The sequence below is a fragment of the Ornithorhynchus anatinus genome, chromosome 3, assembly GCF_004115215.2.
Source record: "Ornithorhynchus anatinus isolate Pmale09 chromosome 3, mOrnAna1.pri.v4, whole genome shotgun sequence".
NCBI classification, from domain to species: Eukaryota; Metazoa; Chordata; class Mammalia; order Monotremata; family Ornithorhynchidae; genus Ornithorhynchus; species Ornithorhynchus anatinus.
Genome location: NC_041730.1, coordinates 119339190 through 119364853, shown reverse-complemented (window position 1 = coordinate 119364853; position 25664 = coordinate 119339190). Strand labels below are relative to the sequence as shown.

At 44.2% G+C, this 25664-nt stretch overlaps 1 protein-coding gene across 1 annotated transcript in view; it reads left to right on the top strand.

Moving 5' to 3' along the window:
* The window catches only part of KAT6B (lysine acetyltransferase 6B), a 255301-nt gene extending 231362 nt beyond the window's left edge, over window positions 1–23939 (top strand). The window contains exons 14-19 of the mRNA XM_029061133.2: window positions 617–848; window positions 1657–1816; window positions 4409–4708; window positions 4796–4846; window positions 10609–10900; window positions 19494–23939. Of these exons, the coding sequence (XP_028916966.1) occupies window positions 617–848; window positions 1657–1816; window positions 4409–4708; window positions 4796–4846; window positions 10609–10900; window positions 19494–22099 (3641 nt within the window). The 3' untranslated portion in view covers window positions 22100–23939. The remainder of the gene's footprint in view (window positions 1–616; window positions 849–1656; window positions 1817–4408; window positions 4709–4795; window positions 4847–10608; window positions 10901–19493) is intronic.
* Window positions 23940–25664: the final 1725 nt, after the last annotated feature.

Below are 25664 nucleotides of genomic sequence, written 5' to 3'. Positions count from 1 at the left end.
TCAAAGAATAAGGTTCAGGAAAACCAACTCTCTACAAATAGGAAAACATACATTCTTGCCAAAAAAGTGATGGAGCTCCAATGCTATCTCAAATCCACTTGTGGGGTGCCTTTATTCATTCATTCATTCAATCTTATTTATTAAGCACTTACTGTGTGCAAAGTACTCTATTAAGCATGTGGGAGAGTACAATATAACAACAAGTAGACACCTTGCCTGCCCACAATGAGCTCACAGTCTAGAGGGGGAGACAGACATTAATGTACATAAATAAATAATAAACAGCAGCTCTATACAGATATATACATCTGTGCTGTGAGGATGGGAGGAAGGATGAATGAAGGAGCAAGTAAGGGTGATGCAGAAGGGAGTGAGAGAAGAGGAGAGGATGATGTAGTCAGGGAAAGCTTCTTGGAGATGCGCCTTCAATAAGGCTTTGAAGTTGGGGAGAGCAATTGTCTGTCTGATATGAGGAGGGAGAGTGTTCCAGGCCTGAGGTAGGATGTGGGTGAGAGGTCGGGGGTGAGGTAGAAGAGAAGCTTAGCATCAGAATTGCCTTTGATTCTCAATCTAGCACAGTAAGGATGTGGTTGTTTTCTCTGTTCCCCCGTATTAGGTTATTTGCTTTCTAGAAGAGAAGGACAAGCAGGATCTCCTGAAAAGCCCCTTTCTGATCTGGGTCGTCTCTCATATCTGGCCTACTGGAAGAGCGTCATATTAGAATACCTCTATCACCACCACGAGAAACACATCAGCATCAAGGGGATCAGCCGGGCTACTGGCATGTGTCCTCATGATATTGCCACAACTCTGCAGCATCTCAGTATGATTGACAAGAGAGAAGAAAAGTGAGTAGATGATGGTGACGGTATTGGTTAAGCGCTTATGATGTCCCAGACACCCTTCTAAGCACTGGAGTAGATAGAAGTTAATTAGGTTGTCCCACATGGGGCTCACAGCATACATCCCCATTTTACAGATGAGGTAACTGAGGCACAGAGAAGTGAAGTAGAACTCAAAACCATTTTTAAAAGGGTGCAGAGTATTTATAAATTAGCTCTTAAGCTATGAGTAAGATTTATTAATGTGAAATCTATTAATATTAAACTTTTAAGCTAAAGAATTCTGGTATTTTGCAGCAAGGTTTGGATCACAAGATAAATAGTGTGTGTTTTCTTCAGAGGTATTTGTTAAGCACTTACTACCCGCCAGGCACTGTTCCAAACACTGGAGTAGATGCAAGGTCATCAGGTTGGACAGTCATGTCCCACTTAGGGCTCACAGTCTTCATCCCCATTTTTCAGATGAGGTAACTGAGGCACCCAGAAGTCAAGTGACTTGTCCAAGGTCACACAGCAGAAAAATGGCAGAGCTAGGACTAAAACCCAGGTCCTTCTGACTTCCAGGCTTGTGCTCTATCCACCGGGCCATGCTGCTTCTAATTTTGCTGAGTGGGTGACAGAGGTAGTGAGAAAGCTTGTTAAATTTAGCATAGCCTTTAAAAAAATATGCTGGTGTTTCCACTTGGTATTAAGCTTGTTAACTTTTCCATTAGTATCTTTCCAGACATTACCAGAGTTATGGTGCAAGTGTTAAAATTAAATACATTTTCATCCCTGTCTTTCTCCCATGTTCTTTCTGTTCATTGTGCTGTAGATTTGTAATCATTAGAAGGGAGAAGCTGATATCCGGCCATATGGAGAAGCTGAAAACTAATGCCCGCATTAACGAACTTGACCCTGAGAGTCTAAGGTGGATGCCATTGTTGGTTTCCAATGCAGCAGTTTCTGAAGAAGAGCTTGAAACTGAAAAAGAGGTAAATAATTGTTACCATCAATGTAAATTGATTTCCTCCACTCCTGAAGCCTTACATAATATTTAGAAATTATTATTAACATTATCGGCATACCCCACCATCCAGGCCTGATGCCCTCCTTGAAAATATGGCCGGTATCATGAGATCGATTTTCTCAAAGGCTTACGTCTTGTAAATTGGGGCCCATTTCCAAAGCCTCTAGACGACTATAAAATGACTCCTGTACTGCTACATTAAGCATCGCTATACTATTTGATCTTCCTCAAAGAAATCCAAAGTGTAGCATCACAATATTAAATAAATGAGTTCTGTAATTATGGATCTTTGCAGGAGACTACAAAATTAGAAGCTTTTTTTGAAAGACTAAGCGGGGTTTTTGACTTTACTGAAGAAGTCGAATGATTTCAGTTGAATGATGACCTTTTCTTCAAAAAGTACCTTTTAACTGGCCAACGTCTTCCAAATGCCTCTTGACACCTTTGAACGCCTATTCTCCATCAGTGTTTTCTTCAGTCATTTTTAGAGTTTCATTTGGTTTCTTTAAAATTGATGCAGGACATCTTAATCTCAAATCTTTCGGCTGGTGGTGAGAGAATGATGGTAACCTCTTCATCAGGGCCTACAGTGAAGGCACATCTCCTCCAAGAAGCCCTCCCTGACTAAGCCATCCTCTCCCCTTCTCCCGCTCCCTTCTGCGCCGCTCTTACTTGCTTCTTCATTCATCCTCCCTCCTATCCCCACAGCACATATGTATATATCTGTATGTATCTATAATTCATTTTTTATCTATTTATTCATATTAATGTCTGTCTCCCCCCTAGACTATGAGCTCATTACAGGTAGGAATGTATTTGTTTATTGTTTTACTGTACTCTCCCAAGGGCTTAGTACAGTGCTTTGCACTCAGGAAACGCTCAATAAATATGATTGAATGAGTAAATGGATACAGTGTATTTTGCAGTGACGCATTGGATTTTGGAGGTGTCAAGCAATAATGACCGTCTCTCCGCATTGGATGTACCGTGGGATGCCTGAAACCTGTTTATGCGTGCATTGACAATCGATCAGTTAATCAGTGGAATTTATTGAGTACTTACTATGTGCAGAGCACTGTACTAAGCACTTGGGAGAGTATAGTGCAACAGAATTAGCAGACTCGTTCCATGCCCCTCATGAAATTACAGTCTAGAGAGATGCTTTGCAGTGGAGACCATAGCTTGTGAAATAATTGAACATTTGACCTTTGGATACTTTTGACATTAATTGGTAATGTAGTGATTTTTTCAGAGGTTATGGAATATGGCGCTCTGATTGTTTTTGCTGATTAGTTTATGAAAACTATTTGCCTTTGATCCCAAGCCTTTATTTTTTCACTACAGGATAGTCTTAGTAGCATGTAATCTGATCAAATGGGTACTAAATTCAAAGTCTGCAGTGTTAATCGATTCTTTGTGTTTATGAACTTGCTGAAAGTGATCCATGCCAGTGAGCATGTAATGTAGTGATAAAGAACTTAAATCAATTCATTGCATCATTAATAGTGCTAAATATCCCATGAAACACAATCTTCTTTGGTTTGTTATCCTAACCAAGGCTGAAGAGCTAGTAAGTGTTCTGCCAAATGCCTAAAACAAGGCTCTGATAACCAGCAGAACCCATCGGGGTTAACTTAGAGTAACTCCTACTAAATATAAAGGCTGAATAGAAATAATAGCTTCTCTAATACTAACCTCCTCTCTGCACCTTTATCTCAGCTATCTCGCCGCCAACCTCTCGCCCACATCCTGCTTCTGGCCTGGAATGCCCTCCCTCCTCATAGCCTACAGACAATTACTCTCCCCACCTTCAAAACCTTATTGAAGGCACATCTCCTCCAAGAGGGCTTCCCTGACTAACACCAGGATTTTCCCACTCCCATCTGCTTCACTCTAACTTCCTCCCTTTATTCGTCCCCCCTTCCAGCCCCCCAGCACTTACGTACATATCTGTAATTTATTTACGTATATCAACGGCCGTCTCCCTCTCTACACTGTGAGCTCATTATGGGCAGGAAATGTGTCTGTTTATTGTTGTATTGTACTCTCCCAAGCCCTTAGTACAGTTCTCTGCATATAGTAAGCACTCAATAAAAATAATGGAATGAATGACAGTAATAACGATAATGATGCTAAGTGCTTTCTATGTACTACTAATAATAATAATAACGGTGGTATCTGTTAAGCACTTACTATGTGCAAAGCACTTTTCTAAGCACTGGGGGGATACAGGGTGATCAGAATGTCCCACGTGAGGCTCACAGTTTCAATCCCCATTTTACTACTAAGCACTTTACCGCGATCCGGGATAAACGCAAGCCGATCGGGTCGGACACGGCCCCTCTCCCACGTGCTTTGCAGATGAGGGATGTGAGATGCAGAAAAGTTAAGCGACTTGTCCGAAATCTCACAGCAGGCAAGTGGCAGGGCCCGGATCAGAACCTAGGCCAAACTGCCTCCCGGGCCCGTGCTTTCCGTTTGGCCACACCGCTTGTCTCCTTAAGCCGAAGCTCTAAGTGAGTGCTGCTTCACCAGCTTGTTTTCATCTCTTCCTCAGGCCGAACATCTGATGGAGCAAGGTGGCTCTTGGGAAAAAGAAGAGCCGGAAGTCGTAGCCACACGAACTAATACTAAGCAATCACCTGCAAAAGTACAATCAAAAAATCAATATCCGCATTCTCCGGAGACTTCGTCTGCGTCTGGGGAGCGAGGGCAGTTGACGGAGCCGTCTAAAGAAAGCAGCGAAGAGGAGGAGGAGGAAGAAGAGGAGGAGGAGGAGGAGGAGGAAGAAGAGGAGGAGGAGGAGGAAGAGGAGGAGGAGGAAGAAGAAGAGGAAGAGGAGGAAGAGGAGGAAGAGGATGAAGAGGAGGAAGAGGACAAAGAAGAGGAAGAGGAGGAAGAAGAGGAGGTGGAGGAAGAGGAAGAAGAGGAAGATCATCAACCCAGCTCTCCTCCGAGGCTGACAAAACCCCAGTCTCTTGTAGTAAGCAGAAAGGTATGTTCCTTGTGGGTTTTTTTAAATCGTCGAATCAGTTCCGGTCCGATCTGGCTTGCCATTTTGAACACTCCACCATTAGCGTTTACTGAACTATTTATTCTTTCCAATCAGTGTATTTGTATGCCAATCTTTTCGATTACCGTTGTTTAACTTGCATGGGTGATTGTGTTTAGCTTTTGGAATTTTAGCGTGGTAAGGGACAGACGTGAGAATCCCGGGGTTGGATTTTAGAAAGATTATTGCCACCTGCTGGTATCTATTAGTATTGTGTGGATCGCAAGCCGGCGGGTGTAGGCTCGCTCTCTTTTCGCAATTAAATGTTTAAACGGTAGATAGATCCTTCCTCAGTAATATTTATTGAGCACTTACTATGTGCAGAGCACTGTACTAAGCGCTTGGAATGGGCAAATCGGTAACAGATAGAGACAGTCCTTGCCCTTTGACGGGCGCACAGTCTAATCGGGGGTGACGGACAGACAAGAACAATGGCAATGAATAGAATCGAGGGGAAGAACATCTCATTAAAACAATCGCAAATAAGTAGAATCAAGGCGATGTATATCTCATTAACAAAATAAACAGGGTAATGAAAATATATACAGTTGAGCAGACGAGTACAGTGCTGAGGGGATGGGATGGGAGAGGGGGAGGAGAGGGCTTAGCTGCGGAGAGGTGAAGGGGGAGTAGAGGGAGCAGAGGGAAAAGGGGAGCTCAGTCTGGGAAGGCCTCTTGGAGGAGGTGAGCTTTAAGTAGGGTTTTGAAGAGGGGAAGAGAATCAGTTTGGCAGAGGTGAGGAGGGAGGGCGTTCCGGGACGGCGGGAGGACGTGGCCCGGGGGTCGACGGCGGGACGGGCGAGAACGGGGGACGGTGAGGAGGTGGGCGGCGGAGGAGCGGAGCGGGCGGAGTGGGCGGTGGAAAGAGAGAAGGGAGGAGAGGTAGGAGGAGGCGAGGGGATGGAGAACCTCGAAGCCTAGAGTGAGAAGTTTTTGATTCGTGTGGAGGTCGATAGGCAACCACTGGAGGTTTTTAAGAAGGGGAGTGACATGCCCAGAGCGTTTCTGCGGGAAGATGAGCCGGGCGGCGGAGTGAAGAATAGACTGGAGCGGGGAGAGATGGGAGGAAGGGAGATCAGAGAGCAGGCTGACACAGTAATCTAGCCGGGATATTACGAGAGCCTGTTACAGATTGACCGCAGGTATCTTTCAGAACCAGAAAGTAGGTAGGGGCATGTATGTGTGAGTAATCTCTCCCGGCTGCCCAAAGACTTCTTTTCCCCCCATTCACAAATTTTAAATGAGGAATATTCCTAACGTTGCATTCGCTCAAACAGCTCCAAGTCCCCTCGTGCCTCTTATCTCTTTGAAGTAGTCGATATTACCGACATTTTCTAAGTGGAGAGATTCTAGGCACAAGAGGTTCAATGATCTCGATACAATCCTGGCTCTCAGCTGGCCTTCTGCTTCATGTCTGTCCACTAGTTCCCTACCGAAGACATCCCCCTTCTTTAATAATAATAATAATAATAATAATAATGGTATTTGTTAAGCGCTTACTATGTGCAGAGCACTGTTCTAAGCGCTAGGGTAGATACAGGATAGTCAGATTATCCCACGTGGGGCTCACATTTTTTAATCCCCATTTTTGCAGATGAGGTAACTGAGGCACATAGAAGTTAAGTGACTTGCCCAAGGTCACAGAGCAGACAAGTGGCAGAGCCGGGGTTAGAACCCATGACCTCTGACTCCCAAGCCCAGGCTCTTTCCACTAAGCCACGTTGCTTCTGTAGCCAGAGGAAGGAGAAGGAGAAAAGGAATGGGAAGGGTGGAGTAGCAGGGAGAGAGAGAAAGAAAGTGCTTATTATGCATCAAGCACTATACTGAATGCTGGGGTATGCAGTACATTTTTTGAATTTTTTCGAATTTTTTGAGCGCTTACTGTGTGCAGACCCTGTACTAAGTGCTTGGGGAAGTACAATATAACAATAAACCAACACATACCCTGCCACAATGAGCTTATGGGGTAGATACAAGATGATCAAGTCCCAGGTGGGGCTCACAGTCTGTTCGTTGAGGGCAGGGAATGTGTCTGTTTATTGTTCTATTGTACTCTCCCAGGCACTTGATGCAGTGCTTTGCACACAGTAAGCGCTCAATGAATGTGATTGAATGAATGAGTGAATGACAATACTTGCAGTTCCTAAAAAGCCTCTTAAGCTGTTTCAAAGGGAAATGCATGCGTATAGCTCAGATTTTCTGCTGCAGCCTCTCCTTTTCAGTTGAATTGATTTACACATTTTAGCCTAGTTTCCCCTCCACTTTTCTTGAAGATTGCCAAATTTCCCACGCCCTTTGGGCACACCGCAGCCTCGGCCCCACAGCACTTATGTACCTAAGCTCGCTGTGGGCAGGGAACAGGTCTACTGACTCCGTTCTTTTGTATTCTCCCAAGTGCTTAGTAGAGTGCTCTGCACACAGTAAGAACTCAGTAAATGCCACTGATAATGATGATGATCTGGAATTCATTTACATTGTCTGCCTCTCCCTCTGGACTGAAAGCTTGTTGTGGGCAGGGAACATGTCTACCGGGAAGCAGCGTGGCTCAGTGGAAAGAGCATGGGCTTGGGAGTCAGAGGTCATGGGTTCAAATCCCGCCTCTTCCACTTGTCAGCTGTGTGACTCTAGACAAGTCACTTAACTTCTTGGTGCCTCCCTTACCTCATCTGTAAAATGGGGATTAAGATTGTGAACCTCACATGGGACAACCTGATTACCCTGTATCTACCCCAGTGCCTAGAGCAGTGCTGTGCACATAGTAAGCGCTTAACAAATACCAACATTATTATTATTATTACCAACTGTTGTACTCTCCCAAGCATTCAGTTCAGTCCTCTGCACACAGCAAATGCTCAATAAATATCATTGATGATGATAAGTAGGAGGGAGAACAGATATTGAATCCCCATTTTGGCAGATAAGGGAACTGAGTCACAAAGAAATGAAATGACTTGCCCAAGGTCACCCAGCAGACAGATGGCAGAGTGGGATTAGAACCCAGGTCTTCTGACCCTCAGGCCCGAGACCTTTCTACTAGACTATGTATATGTAGATTTGCATGTATACGGCCTACTGTGTGATAATGTGTATTTTCTCTGACGTTTTGGAGAGAACATAACGGCAGAACTGGTTAACCCTCTTCTGACAATGCACGTTCATATGTACAGAATTCATTGTGGTATTAGAGGGCACGATTGTAACGCATGTCAGGTTTGGAATGAGTTCTCCGGTGCAAATTTTCCTTAATGCGAAGTTCATCGAGAACATAACCCCCCGTGCTACGGGAGAGCTAACTATCTGATTGAGGTCTTATCGTATGAAAGGACCAAAGGTCCAAAGGAAAATCAGTTCCTGTGGCATCTTAATTTAGAATCACCGAGTGGGAAAGGATCCCAATAAATCATCTGTCCTCTTTCCTCCAACAGTTGAATAATTAAACCATCCAGGACACGACGCTCGGGAATGGCGACGCATTAGCTCCCTCATTCCCTTTCAGGTTTTTATCACTTTAATTGACAGCAAGTTCTCTATTTCCAACCAACGACTATAAATAGTAGAGTTTTGACCCACCCTCCCACCCCTTTTACAAAAAGAAAGGAAAGCTGAGCACAATATTTGCCCTTTTCCTTAGCTTAAGAGCTTTTCTCTTCTTCCCCCAAATAATAGCTATTGCTCTGCAATGTCATTCATCGGTGTTTTTCGTATCCTAGCGTCGATATTTATCAAGCACTGTGGTGAGTGCTGGGATAGATACAAGATCAGATTCCTGCCCCACATCGGGCTCATAGTCTAAGAGAGGGGGCGAGCAGGCGTTTTACCCCTGTTTGACAGGTGAGTAAACTGAGGCCCAGAGAAGTTAAGTAATTTGCCTGAGGCCACCCAACAGGCAAGAGGCAGAGCCAGGACTAGGACCTGGGTCTCCTGACTCCCAACCCTATGGTCTTTCCACTGGTGCAAACCTGGGCTCTAGTGCCGGTTATGCCAGGAGCTGACTGTTGGAGAAGAAGACCACCCCTTCATTTTGCCACGGACTCTGCCCCCGCCCACCTCTTTGCTCGCTGTGGTACAGGCTCCGGCAGGGACAAAACTGACAAGGGCGAGAGAGAGCACTTGGTGCTGGGCAAGACTCTAGCACTAGAACCACTAATTAATCACTTGATATTCATTCCACCCTCAGCTCTTTTCATTCATTCATTCATTCATTCAATCGTATTTATAGAACACTTACTGTGTGCAGAGCACTGTACTAAGCACTTGGAAAGTACAATTCAGCAACAAATAGAGACAGTCCCTGCCCACAATGGGCTTAAAGTCTGTTGGGGAGAAAGAGGGAGACTTATGGAACTTACTGGGGGGAACTAGGCACTTACGGATGCCTAGTGGATAGAGCACCGGCCTGTGCGTCAGAAGGACCTGTGTTCTAATTCCGGCTCTCCTACCTACCTGCTGTGTGACCTTGGGCAAGTCACTTCACTTCTCTGATCCTCAGTTCCCTCAGCTCTAAAATGGGGATTAAGGCTGTGATACCTGTGCGGGACAGGGATTGGGTCCAACCCAATTATCTCGTATCTACCCCAGCGCTTAGAACAATGCCTGGCACAAGGTAAGCGCTTAACAATACCATTATTATTATTATTATCTGTAATTTATTTTAATATCTGTCTCCCCTCCAGACTGTAAGCTCCATGTGGGCTGAGGCTGCATCTACCAACCCTGTTGTATTGTACCCCCCCAAGCACTTAGTAGAGTGCTCTGCACAAAGTAAGCACTCGATAAATACCATTGCTTGATTGATAATCAACTCCTCTGTACAGGTTTTCAGCCTTGAGTTCTCAGGACCGAGACTCATCTGTCATTCCAGATGGGAAACTTTGTCGTCAAGTTTTCTAGGATTCATACTATCAATCCATCGGTCAGTGGTATTTATTGAGCCCTTACTGCGTGCAGAGCACTGTACTAAGCACTTGGGAGAGTACAAGATAACAGAGTTGGTAGATACGTTCCCTGCCCACAGGAAGCTTACAGTCTTAGACGGGGAGATATGTATATTAAGATATGTACATAAGTGCTTTGGGCCTACGGGCAGGGTGAAGAAAGGGCACAAATCCAGGTACAACTGGGATGAAGAAGGGAGTGGGAGAAGAGGAAATGACGGTTTTAGTTGGGGAAGGCCTCTTGGAGGAGATGTGATTTTAATAAGGCTTTGAAAGTGGAGAGAGTAATGGTCCTGTTGGATATGAAGGGGAAGGGAGTTCCAGACCAGAAGCAGGATGTGGGCGAGGTGTCAGCAGTGAGAGAGATGAGACTGAGGTACAATGAGTAGATTGGCATTAGAGGAACAAATTGTGTGGACTATGTTGTAGTAGGAAATCATGGAGGTAAAGTAGGAGGGACCAAGGTGATTGAGAGCTTTAAAGCAAATGGTAAGAAGCTTCCGTTTGATGTGGAGGTGGATGGGCAACTACTAGAGCTTGTTCAGGAGCGGGGAAACATGGACTGAGGACGTTTCCGTAGAACGATCCGGGCAGCCGAGTGAAGTATGGACTGGAATGGGGGAGGGACAGGTCTGGGTCTGCTGGGTCTTGTCCACACTGCCCAATATTTTGTCTCTGAAAGTGGCCAGAAAAGGAGCCACGCAGTGGTGGTTCGTCTTGATACTCATCCTCATGTTTGAAGTCTTATGCATTTTATATTTGAATTTTCAGAGACCTTTTATCCTAAAGAAGAAAAGGGGTCGTAAGCGAAGGAGGATCAACAGCAGTGTCACCACAGAAACAATTTCTGAAACTACCGAAGTACTGAATGAGCCATTTGAAAATTCAGATGAAGAGAGGCCTATGCCGCAGCTGGAGCCTACCTGTGAAATCGAGGGGGAAGAAGATGACCTAAAGCCAGTAATTAGAAAAATGTTTCAGTATCAACCTGGGAAGCAAAGACAAGAAGAGGAAGAGAAGGAGAAAGACAATCATTGCTATAAGAATGATGAACCAGGTAGAAGTAAGTAGAACTTTTTTATGTATTCTCACCATTAAGGATGAACTTGAGTGACTGATATAATCCCAAAAGAGTAGAATCGTAAAATTTGAGATTGAGAGAGTTCTGAAATGGTCACGTAGTCCAATCCACTGGCTCCCGGCAGAACTTTAACTGAACCATTCAGAAGACTTTTCCTTGCTATCCTTAGGGATCTCCAAGCAGTTAGATTCTGAACCATTCAGAAGACTTTTCCTTGCTATCCTTAGGGATCTCCAAGCAGTTAGATTCTGATAACCATTACAGTTAGGTAGCTCATTCATGCTTTCATCAGTCTTACTGAGCCCTAACACCATACTAAATTGGGAGCGTACGATAGAAGTAAAAGATATGGTTTCTGCCCTCAAGAAGCTTGCAGACACAGTCCTCCTCAAGTCTAATCAAAATCAAGGCATTTCTGTTTAGTCATGCAAGCTGCAAACATCAGCATCAGAGGCATTTGTACTAACTCTTTCACCGTGGTTACTCATCACACTCCCAGATGTTCCTCTTAGCCCTGACCTCTGGGCTTTTTGACAATCTCTCCTTTCCTCCTGCCCCTAGGAAATCTTTTCATGGACTCCACCTGTCCCCTCAAACTTAACATATCTAAGACTGAACTCCTCATCTTTCATCCCTAAATCCTCTCCTCCACCTATATTTCCCAGTACAGTCCATCAATCGATCAACAGTGGTATTTACTGAGAGCTTACTGTGCGCAGAGCACTGTACTGCGCACTTCACTAAAGTCGACAACACCCTCAGTCCTCCCCATCCTCAGTCACATAACCTTGCCATATCCCTGTCTCCACCCTCTCTTTCAATTCCCGTGTTCAATTCCATCTTGAAATCCTGTCGGTTCTTCCTTCACAACGCTTCTAGAATCTGCCTCTTCCTCTCCATCCAAAAGGCCACCATGCTGGTTTAGGCATTTGTCATCTCACGACTCCACTACTGCGTCGGCCTCCTCGCTGACCTTCCCGCCTCCAGTCTCTTCCCTCTCCAGTCCATACTTCAATCTTCTGCCAGGATCATTTTTTCTAAAATGTCATTCTGCCCACCTCTCCCCACTCCTCCAAAATCTTCAATGGTTGACCATTCCTCTCAGCATCAGGCAGGAACTACTGACCATTGGCTTTAAGGGTCTTCTTCAGCTCTCAATCCATCAATCAGTCAATGGTATTTATTGAGCGCTTTGTATGTGCAGAGCACCTTACTAAGCTCTTGGGAGAATACAACAGAATTAGGAGCATGTTCCCTGCATGTAACGAGTTTACAGTCTAGAGGGACTCTCTCCCTCCTACTTTTCTACTCTTTTCTACTGCACCCCAGTTAGCATTCTTCCTTTCCTTTCAACTAACTTATTTACTGTGTCTCATTCTTGTCTGCCTCATCTCTAGTATCTTGCTCACCTCTCCCCCCAATCAATCAGTCACTAATATCTAATGAGCACTTACCATGTGCAGGGCACTGAACTAACCACTCGGGAGAGTACAAAACAATAGAATTGGCACATAAAATCCCTGCTGTCAAGGAATTTACAGTCTATCCAGAGAGATTGACATTATCTCCCTCTCACTGCTTATCTGACAGATCACATTTTATCCGATCGTCAAAGCCCTTTTGACATCTCATCTCCTCCAGCAAGCCTTCTCTTATTAATTTCTATATTTCCAACCACTTCTGATGCCACAAGCACAGGCTTGGGAGTCAGAAGGACCTGGGTTCTAATCCTGGCCCTGCCAGGTGACCTTGGGCAAGTCTTTTCATTTCTCTGTGCCTCAGTTACCAATTCTCTGTAAAATGAGAATTAAGACTATGAGTCCCATGTGGGACAGGGACCGTGCCCAACCAGATTACTCTGTATCTACCTCTATCTTAGTACGGTGTCTGGCACATAGTAAGCACTTAACAGATACCGCAATTCTTATTAAATAGTACAGTCATATACTATTATACTATACTACTATACTATTGCTAAATAGTATACTATTATGCCATAATAGTATAATAGTATATCATTATTAAATAGTATACTATTATACTGTAATGGTATAATAATATATTATTATTAAAGAGTACAGTGCTCGGCACACAGTAAGCACTTAATAAATATGATTGAATGAATGAATGAATTAAATACCACAACTATTAGGCCACTTCAGTCCCTCTGGGCTTCTTAAGTACTCACAACCCGCTGTAGCACTTAGGTACATATTTTATACACTCAATTACTTCCTCCTATATGTAATTTATTTTAGTGTATGTCCCGTTTGAGAATGTGGACTCTTTGAAGCCCAGGTTTGAGTGTACTAATTCTCTTTTACTCTCCCAAGAATTTAGTATAGCAGTCTACAAACCCAATGACTACTGTTGATCTGTCGATTTCCATCCTGTTAGTTTTGAGAAAGAGCTTAAGGCATTGTGGTGAGCTTTGAGTAGTTAGTCAAGTTCTCTTTAGTCAGTAAATTAAATTTATTGAGCACTCACTGTGTGCAGAGCACTGTACTAGGCACTTGGGAGAGTACAATATAACCATATTGAGACACATTTCCTGCCCACAATGAGTCTGCAGTCTAGAGGGGATTTATAGTCTACAGTCTACAGTAGAACTGCAGTCTATTTCACTGCTGCATTGAAACAAAATTCTTCTTTTACAGTTTTTAGAATTGATATTTTTCCTCAGGGTATTTTATTTACAGTAAGGGGTCTCTATTCAACTTCTTGAGGGTTATAAGTTCAGCCTGGACCACCAAGGGCATCTTAAATAGTGGAAAGGCTTAGCAGAAATCCGGAAAAAGGTTGGTCAACATAGGTCATAAAGACCAGAGCTGCGACTGCGGTGTCTACTCTAGCAACGTGGTACTGTTCAGTGTTACTGCAGCATAGCATCGGCACCGGGTTGTGGCCATTTGGCCAAGAATGGGATTTGTACATAAAATCCTGCATGTACTCTGAAATATGTGACTGGGACTGGCAGAGATGAGTGAGTAATAATAATAATAATGTTGGTATTTGTTAAGCGCTTACTAGGTGCCGAGCACTGTTCTCATTGCCGAGTGCCGAGTACAAGTGGCCCTATGCCAACCACTAGCAATATAATCGATTCATATGTGCAGATTCTTTTTTTTTTGTGGTATTCCTTAAGCACTTACTAAGTGCCAGGCACTGTACTATGCCCTGGGTTAGATAGATGCAAGCAAAGGTTCTTGGTCACCAAGTCATAGTAAAGAGACCAAGGCTCATCTGTCCTGTGCAACGGGTCACCATTGTATTCAGGATCATCCCCCCTCCAACTCCTCCAAATCTAATAAAGACTTAATGAACTCTGCATCGTAAGGAAATGAAAACAGTTCTATATTTTTGTTAGCCTCGTCTAATTCTCCATTTTAATGTGCTTTGAACTGTAAACTGTGAATAGGGTTCGTTAATAAGCGAAGCACAGCCCAGAGTTTTCACAGTGGTGACCAAATTGTTTGCTGCAGCTGAAGTCTGAGCTCCTCAGCTTCCCACCCAAACGGTCTCCTTCCCTACCTTTCCCATCCCTGCTGACAACACCACCGTCCTCCTTGTCTCACAAGTCTACAACCTTGGCCTTCCCCTTGACATATCTCTCTCCTTCAGTCCACCTATTCAGTCACCAGATACTGTCAGCTTCACCCCTTCCTACCCAGCCAAACTGCTACCTTGCCAGTCCGAGCCCATGCCCTATCCTTTCTCTACAACTATATCAGCCACCTCAGACTTTCCCGCCCCCAACCTTTCCCCACTCCAGTTGATACTTCACTGGGCTGCTCAGACCATTTTTTCTAAAATCTAATTTTGAGTTCATCTTTCCCATTCCACAAAAACCCCCAGTTGTTGCCTATCTGTCTCCCCCAACAGAAAGTCCTCACCATTGGCACCATTGGCTTTAGGATACTCCTCCAGTTCTGTCCTCCCTGCCTATTCTCGCTGCTCTCCCCCTACAACCCGGCCCACACACTTCACTGCTTCGACACCAATCTGCTTAGTGTGTTTCAATCTTGTCCTCAGCTCCTTACACACATCTTCTTACTAGGAACTCCCTTCTGCTTCCTAGCTGACAGATCTGTATGTACTTAAAACATGTTTTCCAACCCTATTTTCCCTCCCTTCTGCATAATCTAAGCACTTAAATTTATACCCCTTTATACTCCTACAGCACTTATGTAGATATTCTTATACGCTGCTGCCTCCCCTCAGGGTAGTTTATTTTGATATTTTTAGAGAAGCAGTGTGGCCTAGTGGATAGAAGGGCCTGGGTTCTAATGCAGGATCCACCACTGGTCTGCTGGGTGACCTTAGGCAAGTCACTGAACTTCTCTGTACCTCAATTACCTCATGAGTAAATGGGGATTAAGACTGTGAGCCCCTTGTGGGACAGAGACTGTGTCCGACCTGATTTGCTTGTATCTACCCCAGCGCTTAGTACAGTATCTGGCACATAGGAAGCACTTCACAAATACCGTTTAAAAAATACTCCCTGAGGGCAGGGATCATGCCTGGCAACTATACTGTACTCTTCTAAGCACTTAGAACAATGTTCTGCCCGTAGGTAGGTTCCTAATAAATATCACTTATTAACTGTGTCCCTTAGGGGATTAGGTAGACATTCATTCATTCAACCATATTTATTGAGCACTTACTTGCAGAGCACTATACTAAGCACTTGGGAGAGTACGATATAACAGCATGCAGAAACATGACTCTTCAGAGTTTAGTGCCTTCCCTAAAATCTGCATGTTAATTTACTTTAATATCCTTGGTAAAGATACTTTGGGGTTTCTTAAGTGGCTCAAATAACCGCTGGCTGAATATGAAAAAGTGCTGAGTGGTCTCAAATAATGAGAATAACCAGGAAAATCTTCACCTCTTCCCCTTCTGCAGTAGAAATGACTCCTTGTGTAAAAATGCCTGTCCCATTCCAGCTTATGAAGCAGTCAAGGGGGCAAAGAGCTAATCTTATTTTCTGCAGATATCTCAAGTACCACTTTAGCATTTCAAACCTTGGCCAAGAAGGCATCTCTTTTGTCCTCTAAATTCTGCTGTTGAATTCAGCTGAAAATCATATTGTCAGAAATTTAGAAGTGTAGCTGAAGTGATGAGGAAAAGCAGGAACAGGTTTTACATCTTTTCACCATTTATTCCCATCCCTTTCAGTGTTAAAGTCTGAAATAATTATAAAAGTGTTATTACAAAATACCTTTATTACAGTTTGAATCTTGAAATCTGTACAGCCCAGTTCTGCCTCATCCTCCTTTCTGCTAAAGAATCGATGGCTTATAGTAGATGAGAGTAATTCTGAGAAAATACATCTTTCTCACCTTGAACTTCAGTTCATTTTTTATACTGTGCTGCACTCAATGTTTTTCTTCTGTCATTCAGTATTTTTAATTAAGAAAGCAAAATGCTTTCATGCCTTGTCAACATAACTGCATGTACCCCTTCTGGGGCAAACTCACTTCTGGGCCACCGCAGACTTGAAAGGAAAACCACCACTTTGTTTCCTGGGGTGCAGTGGGCTCTGGTAGTTTGTGGAGAACAAATTGCAGTCGAATAGAAGAGGTTAAGTCCCTACTAGGAATATAACAGGTTGGGTTTTTGTTTTTTCATTCCTGAAAGATTTTCATTCTCCACCCTCCCAAGTTTGCCTCTCTAGGCTGGGGACGTATACACCTGTAGGGAACTGTGTCATTGGGGAGAAGTGAAGAATTAACACTCTCCCTTGATTGGAGAATGCACTCATAACTTTTTGTCCTAAATCCAACTCCAGGGAATTAGTTTTGGGCAGAAATTACCCACGTTACATTTTTCAACTTTTTGTTCTTTTATCATACCTCAACATCTCCTGACCATTTTGTGTGGTTATCATTTGTTTCCTGGTTTTCATTTTGACCAACATTTTTTTCCCCTCCCAGCAGTCCACACCTTTGTATGGTAAAACTGAGTCTGAGTTGATTTCGGATGACCATCCTCTCATAGAATTGGCTATTCCTCTAAAAATTTCTCCAGTGTTTAATCGAGTGCCTGGCATATAGTAAGCACTTAACAACTACCATTAACAAAATGATCAGATTCGATTTTGGAATTGGAGAGAAGGGGCATCTGCTTAGGCTAGGCTCTTCAGATTTCAGTGGAGTCTTTAATTCTACAGAGGATATGGAAATGAGGTGTTTTTGAAAGTATTGATGTTATTATGGATTTCAAACTTGATACTCGATACAAAATAATCCATTTTGCATCCCCCGAGTCATTTGAGAATAGCGCTGTGTAGTATTTGTATAATCATTTTGTCATGCACATGAGTGAAGAGCAAGATTTAGTATGCTTTGATTCGATGGTAGAAGAGTTCCATTCCTGTAAAAGAAAAAAATATTTGAAATTAATGAGATCATTCCTAGTGGAAAGAGCACAGGCCTGGGAGTCAGAGGACCTGGATTCTAATCCCAGCTCTGCCATTTATCTGTTCTGACCTCAGACTAGTCAGCTAACTTCTCTGTGCCTCAGTTACCTCTTCTGTAAAAGGGGGTTTACGACCTGGATTGTGTCCAACCTGATGAGTTTACGTCTACCCCAACACTCGGTACAGTGCCTGGCACATAGCAAGCATAGGTCATTACTCTAAGAAGTTTTTATGCCCTTAGATTTGTCTTTCCTGGACATCAGTGTAACCTTCAGTTTTCTAGAACTCTTAAAAAGTGTTTGGTGGGGGAAATATATCGGAGAAAAAAAAATAAATGAACTGAACTAAAGTAATGAACCTTAAAAATAGAACTAGCTTCTTTGTGTCCAGAATTTTTTGGCCTTGAATCTGTGCAGTAATTGAATCAATCAAAACACCATGGATGGGATTTACTGGTAGAATAGGAAACTCTATTAAAAATGCTATTGTAATGCAGGCTGTGGAAATATGACAGCTTTAGTGAAGATTGGTAATGCATTTGGGCTTGATCCATATTTAATTTTCTGGAGTTTATTTCACAGTTCATTTTTTATGTTAGACAAAATATTTAGTCTTTACATCTTATTATTTTGGGCATTTGGGGGTCATTTTCATTTCAGAAATGATGAAAACTTTAGTGTATTTCTTAAATCTGGGTCAATTATCTCTAGATTTATATTTATGAGTGTCACATTCAATCATTTAAAGCTAAGAAATAGTCTGTTAATTAAATCTTACTGAGCAGGAACTTCTGTTATATGTCAAACTCAAAATTATGTATGAATTTTGCCCTGTCCTGAATTCTGGTAGAACAGAAACTGACGTTCTCTTACAAGATGAGAAGCAGCATGGTCTAATGGCCAGAGCATGGGCCCGGAAGTCCGAAGGACCAGGGTTCTAATTCCGACTCCGCCACCCGTCTACTGTGTGACCTTGGGCAAGTCATTCAGCTTGTCTGTGCCTCGGTTATCTCATCTGTAAAATGGGGATTACTACCTGTGAGCCCCATGTGGGACATGAACTGTATCCAACCTGATTAGCTTGTATCTACCCCAGACCTTAGTGTAGTGCCTGGCCCAGAATAAGCACTTAACAAATGCAATAAAAGAAAGAAGTTACGGTTTCCCAAGTAACTTCATCTGTGAAATTTACAAATCTTACTCTATAAAATAGAATTGAGGTGATATGACTAAAATAAGATAATCAGACACATTTTAATTGAAACTTTCCTAAATTTTGTAGGTTCAAATTGGCATTTTAACTTTGCAGTTCTGAAAAGCAATTTTATTTCACAAATGTTGTTGTAAATGTCAGTTTTGCACTTTGGGGATAAGATTTTAAAGATGCCTGGGAAACAACTAACTGCTGTTGTGGATTACCAGTAACCCAGTTGGAGTGGATAAAATCTACCCTCTTAAAGACAACATAACTTGTGATGGATCCAGGCAGAGGAATGTAGCCATAGTAGATATTTTCATGGAATCAGGCCCAAGTTATTTACTTCTTGTTTTAGATTGTGAGTCCCTTGAAGACCAGGATCCCCGTCTAAGTCTCGCCCATGTATTTTTTCCCAGCATTTAGTTCAGTTAGTTTGCACATCGTAAGCGCTCGATAAATACCATAACTACTATTCTAACTACTGCTTGGTTTTCATTCTAGCGCGGTCTGGAATGATAGAGCATGGGCCAGGGGGTCAGAAGGACCTGGATTCTAATCTGGGCTCTGCCACTGGCCTGCTGTGTGTGTGACCTTGGGCAAGTCTAGACTGTGAGCTCATTGTGGGCAAGAATGTATCTGTTTGTTGATATGTTGTACTCTCCCGAGCTCTTAGTACAGTGCTTTGCACACAGTACGCTCTCAGATTTGCTTGTATCCACCCCAGCGCTTAATACAGTGCCTGGCACGAAGTAAGCGCTAAACAAATGCCGCAATTATTATTGTTATTATTATTCTAGATTTACCGTATTCAAGTCTTACAGTATTCCCCGGTTGAAAAACGTAAATACTAGATTAAAGAGGGGTTTGTCGATGAATTTGGGTTAGGTTAGATAATGGCCTTGATATCTAAGACTCTTTCTTTTTTTTCCTCCCCATTTTATCTGTTACCTCCCAAAGACAACCCCGAAGGAGCAAATAGTCTGAACGATGTTACTAAAGACAATCCTGAACCTCTGAGATGCAAACAAGGTTGGCCCAAAGGAGTGAAGCGTGGCCCATCTAAATGGAGGCAAAATAAAGAAAGGAAGATGGGTTTTAAACTTAATTTATACACACCCCCTGAGACTCCAATGGAACCCGACTGCCAGGTGACAGTAGAAGAACAGAAAGAAGCTTCTGAAGAGAAACCATGCCAGATTCCTGTTGTAGCAGAGGAGGCCATTAAAGAATCATCTCTTCCACCTGTACAACCCCAAGATGAAAATGGAGAAGAGATATCCGCGCCTCCAAGCCCTAACAAAATAACTTTTGAAAAATCCGAGAATGGTGTAGCAACCAAAGCGGAGGAAGAGGAAGAAGAGGAGGAGGAGGAGGAGGAAGGAGAGGGGGAGGAGGAAGAAGTAGAGGAAGAGGAGGAGGAGGAGGAGGAGGAAGAAGAGGAGGAAGAGAGAGAAGGAGATGCAGAGAGCGACAACACCAAAAGTCAGGAAAAAGACCAACCAGAAACCTGTGCCGAAAAAAAAGACCCCGCGGCCATCGATGATCACGAAGAGGAAGAAGAAGAGGACGAAGAGCCATCCCACAACGAAGATCACGACGCAGATGACGAAGACGATGGTCACATGGACCCGGCCGAAGCCGAGAAGGAAGAGCTTGCAGGAGAAGCTTTCAAGGAAGCTCTGGAGAATCAGGAGACTTTTTTAGACCTAAGCGTTCAAACTGGTAATTCCAAACCGGAGGAGTTAATCGACTGTGGTGTTGACCTTTCGGCGCCCCGTACCGGCGAGTCAAAGGAGGGTGCCGCCGACGCGGAAGATGTGCCCGGACCCGACGAGGAAGATGTAGAACGGAGAGCCGACCGGGATCGGAAAGATAGCGAGGAATTAAATCCTGAATTCAAAGGAGAAGCTACCGAAACTATGGAGCTAGACTCGGAGACCGCCCAAGCCGTTCAGTCCCTGACCCAGGAAAACGGCGAACAGGATGATACTTTTCAAGATTGTTCGGAGACGCAGGCGGCCTGTAGAAGTCTCCAGAACTACACGCGTGCCGACCAGAGTCCCCAGATCTCCGCCCTGGATGACTGCCAGCAGTCTGACCACAGCAGCCCCGTTTCGTCCGTACATTCGCAGCCCGGTCAGTCCGCGCGCTCCGTAAGTAGCCCGACGGTTCCTACGTTAGAGAACGGCTACGCTCAGATCAGCCCAGATCAGAGCGCCATCTCCGTGCCCTCCCTCCAGAACATGGAGACCAGTCCGATGATGGACGTCCCCTCGGTCTCCGATCACTCCCAGCAAGTCGTCGACAGCGGGTTCAGCGATCTGGGCAGCATCGAGAGCACGACCGAAAACTACGAGAACCCGAGCAGTTACGATTCCACCATGGGAGGGAGTATCTGTGGCAATAATTCTTCCCAGAACAGCTGCTCGTTCAGCAGTCTCACGAGCAGCAACCTGACGCAGAGTAGCTGCGCCGTCACCCAGCAGATGTCCAGCATCAACGGGAGCTGCAGCATGATGCAGCAGACGGGCATCGGCTCTCCCCCGACCTGTAACGTCAAGTCTCCCCAGGGTTGCGTGGCGGAGAGGCCTCCGAGTGGCAGTCAGCAGTTGCCGCAGTGCAGCATGGCCGCTAATTTTACCCCGCCCATGCAGCTGGCCGAGATCCCCGAGACGGGCGGCGCCAACGTCGGCCTCTACGAGCGGATGGGGCAGGGCGAATTCGGGCCGGGCCATTACCCGCAGCCCTCGGCCACCTTCAGCCTCGCCAAACTGCAGCAGTTGACCAATACGCTTATCGATCATTCGTTGCCTTACAGCCATTCCGCTGCTGTAACTTCCTATGCAAACAGTGCCTCTCTGCCCACCCCTCTAAGTAACGCGGGACTCGTTCAGCTCTCTCAATCTCCGCATCCCGTCCCCGGGGGGGCCCAAGCACAAGCCACCATGACCCCGCCCCCCAACCTGACTCCTCCGCCGATGAATCTGCCTCCCCCGCTCCTGCAGCGCAACATGGCCGCGTCCAACATCGGACTCTCCCACACCCAAAGACTGCAGACTCAGATCGCCGGCAAGGGCCACGTGTCCATGAGGACCAAGTCGGCGGCCCTGCCCCCGGCCGCCGCCGCCGCCGCCGCCGCCGCCGCCGCCGCCCACCAGTCCCAGATCTACGGGCGAGCTTCCCAGGCCGTCGCCATGCAGGGTCCGGCACGGACTTTAACCATGCAGCGTGGCATGAACATGAGCGTCAACCTCATGCCGGCCCCGGCTTACAACGTCAATTCGGTGAACGTGAACATGAACACGCTCAATGCCATGAACGGGTACAGCATGCCGCAGCCGATGATGAACAGCGGATACCACGGTAATCACGGATACATGAATCAGACTCCCCAGTACCCCATGCAGATGCAGATGGGCATGATGGGAACCCAGCCATACGCACAGCAGCCGATGCAGGCCACCCCCCACAGCAACATGATGTACACTCCGCCCGCCCATCACGGCTACATGAACACCGGCATGCCCAAACAGTCCCTTAACGGCTCCTACATGAGGAGGTAGGCTACGGGGCCGGTCGGGAAACCAGACAGACGTAGCGGATTGATCTGCACGGGTATCTCTGGAGAGTACGATTTCAAAACCAGCAATTGGTGTGAATAAAAAAAAAAACATTTGTTGGCACCATTAAAAAAAAAAAAAGCTGTATGCAGCAGAAAGCCTTATACGAGTTGTTTTTCTTTTATCTCCTTTTCCTTTTCGGTACCTCTGTCTCTGGGGGTTTGGGTTTTTTGGGTTTTTTTCGGTTTTTAACGAAGTTCTCTGGAAAGGAAGGCCTCGCTCTCTGGACTGCGGTTTCACAGCAGCCGACGGCGTGGAGACACTCGTTGTGCCTGCTCCCCGTCGAGGAAAAAAAAACAAACGTGGATGAGAGACCCCGACATTGTCCGTTTTTAATACCGAACCTTGCTCATTTTTTCCTCTCCTCCCCATGTAAATGCCTTTAGCGTTTCAGTTATTGTATATTTTGTTTAAGGTGACACTTCAGCATGCCGCTAATGTCTTTGTTAGTGACAGTGCATTTTGTAGTACTGTACAAGTGTTGTGCTTAACAGTAAGCCATTTCTTAAGTTTTTTGCCTTGATTAGGGGGCCCTAATTTGAGGGTTAAAAAAATATATATTTTTGTTAATTATAAAACTGTAAAAAGCTATAAAGCTATTCACATTTCGATTGGTTGAAAGGGTTTTATCGCTAAATGTTTGGTGTAAAGTTGAGACCCTTTTCCATTTTGGTGACAGATTTCTTTCGGGGCGGGGGTGGGGGGGCGGGAAAAAGGCAGCTTTCTGTTTTATAAATGCAGACTTCTGTTTATTGAATGAAGCATATCTCAGTGTTTATCTGTCAAGTTTGGAAACATCTCCCTATATGTCAAATACTTGGCAGGGTTTAAAAAATAGTGAATTTGGTGTAAAGTTGCTATTTTATGGAAATGCCTCTAACTTTACATTTTCATTCCATCTGTAGATTTTTCTATCTTTATAAAATATTGGAGTTATTTTTTAAGGAAAAATAGAGGAGCAGTAGCTTGTGAATAGCTCGAACTCAGCTTACGAACCGCATGTAAAAAAGCAGAAGTTATTTGTGTCTGTTTATATTGCTTCCTTTTTGTAGCCTTTGTACCTGTACAGGGTGACTGTAAGGGCCAAGCAGAAGAGGCAAAATCCATGTATAAAATAGAACCCAGTGACACTCTTGTATTTATCTGTTATCTTTTTAGTCAGTCACTTCAAAAAAAAAAAGCTGTACATTTTAACATAAAATAAATTATGATGAGCCATTTTTAGCCTCTTGCGTCTTGTCATATTCTGGTGTTTAAAAGAGAACTGCCAACTCAATTGTACTGCTTGTGGCACCTCTCTGTGGCTTAAAAATGACCTTCATTGCAGAACACACACCTTTTGGGAAAATAAATTATTTAGGATAAGTTTTTTTAATAAAGTAAGAATTATCTCAAATCATGAAAATGCCAAATAAAATATCTATTTAATTTATTTTAATGCTCTTTCATGAAAAGCTTTATTTTATGCTAGCCCATACCTTCTATATGCTAGTCATTGTCTTAAAAATAAAGTTACTTTATTTTCTTTCTTTTGGACTATGATCTTCATTTGCAACGGAAATCTGTACAAATATAAAGCATTCAAATGCCTCCATTTGTACAGCCAGTGTAAATGCACATAACAGTTAAATTGCAACACCTTCATTTTGACAATGATCTGTAAATTGCTTCCAGAGAAATTAACCATTTTTTGTCTCCTGAGAAAAAAAAAAGCATTCCTCATGACTCTGTAATGATGTAACGTCAGATTTTTAACAAATGATTAAAAGAGAAATAAACTGTTTATAACTAATATTTCACTTATTTGGCGCAAGGAAGTTATAATGCAGCGTTTTCGGCCGGAATCGACCGATGTCCGTTCTGAGCGTAACTGTAACTGTAAACGACGTGTTTCTCCTTATCGTAATGAGTAATTGAAAGACATTCATTTTCAAGACTCTTCATCACTGTTATCGTCGCGTCTGGGTTATTAAAAGCAACAATAGTTTTACTCCTCAAGTTCGTCTACCGGTAGTGTGCAGAGTACTTAGTCATAAGCCGTACGTTCGAAATCCCGATAGAGTTGGTTCACTGTACAAACAAACAGGTAAGGAAAACCTTAAAAATAAAAATAAATAAAGCCTAATCGGCTTTTAGCTGCATGGTGCTAACATTTACCAAGTACCGTCAGTGTGTGGGGCAGTGGGAGAAGCGGTGTGGCTTAGTGGAAAGGGAGTCAGAGGTCGTGGGTTCTAATCCAGGCTATTCCACTTGTCACCGGTGTGACCTCGGGCAAGTCACTTCACTTCTCTGTGCCTCAGTTGCTTCATCTGCAAAATGGGGATTAAGACTGCGAGCCCCATGTGGGACAACCTGATTACCTTGTATCTCCCCCAGTGCTTAGAACAGTGCTATTTAAGCACATAGTAAGCGCTTAGCAAATACCATCATCATCGTTATTATTATTATAAATTTTACAAACAGACTCCTACCTGAAGAAGAGGTTATTGTGATCAAGGGAAGCTGTATAAAAGAGGATTTTGTAGATGACCTCAAGCAAAAAGGCTAAAGCACGGGATCCAGGTAGGAATAGATGTGTCATTTGGGCTTGGAGGCTCGGTTTCTTCACGGATGAGGGAGAAGAGTCATATGCTTTAAACCCGAGCCGTTTAGGTCGTGGTCATGCTCCTAACTAGTGCCGCCTATGGGCATTCTGAGTGAAGGTGAGCAAGGAAGGATGCTGACCAATGAAAGGCCTCTTCACTGGCTGTGGGAATCTGCCTGAGGGATACCTAATTTTAAAAATCCACATGGTAGCCACTTATAGGAGGATGGAGAGCCTCGGTCCGGGAGACGGGTAGAATCGTCGCACGAGCCGCCGGCTGCGGACGTCACGTGTTCCCCTTTACTTCGTAATAGTGATAGTATTCATTAAGCGCTTACTGTGTGTAGAACTCCGGACTAAGCACTGGAAGAGAATGCACAAGTGGGAATTAGACACGGTTGGTCCTGTGCCTACTTAGAGGTGCTCACAATTTCACATCGTGATACTTAATCAGAAAACTCTATTTTAGGACAAAAAATATGCCACCTCTAGGCTTTTTTACGGTATTTGTTAAGTGCTTACTCTACGTCAAGCACTATTCTAAGCGCCAGGGTACAGAATAATTGTGTCGGACAAGGTCTGTGGAGCACATGGTCTTAATCCCCATTCTACAGATGAGGTCACTGAGGCACGGAGAAGTTAAGCGAGTTGCCCGTGGTCACACAGCAGACAGAGGGCAGTGCCGGGATTAGAGCGCAAGTCCTTCTGACTCCCGGGCCGGTGCTCCATCCATTAGGCCACTCTGTTTCTCAGTCTTTTTATTGAAGTCTTCTAGATACGATGATGAGGATCCCTCAACTTTTCCCACTGCTACAATAGGCGGTTTGTTTCTTCGGAAGATGTTTTACTAGAAAGGTTCAGCTCTGCTACTGACCCAAATTGGTACATGTTTTTTGAGCTTCAAACAACGTGCATAGGATTCAC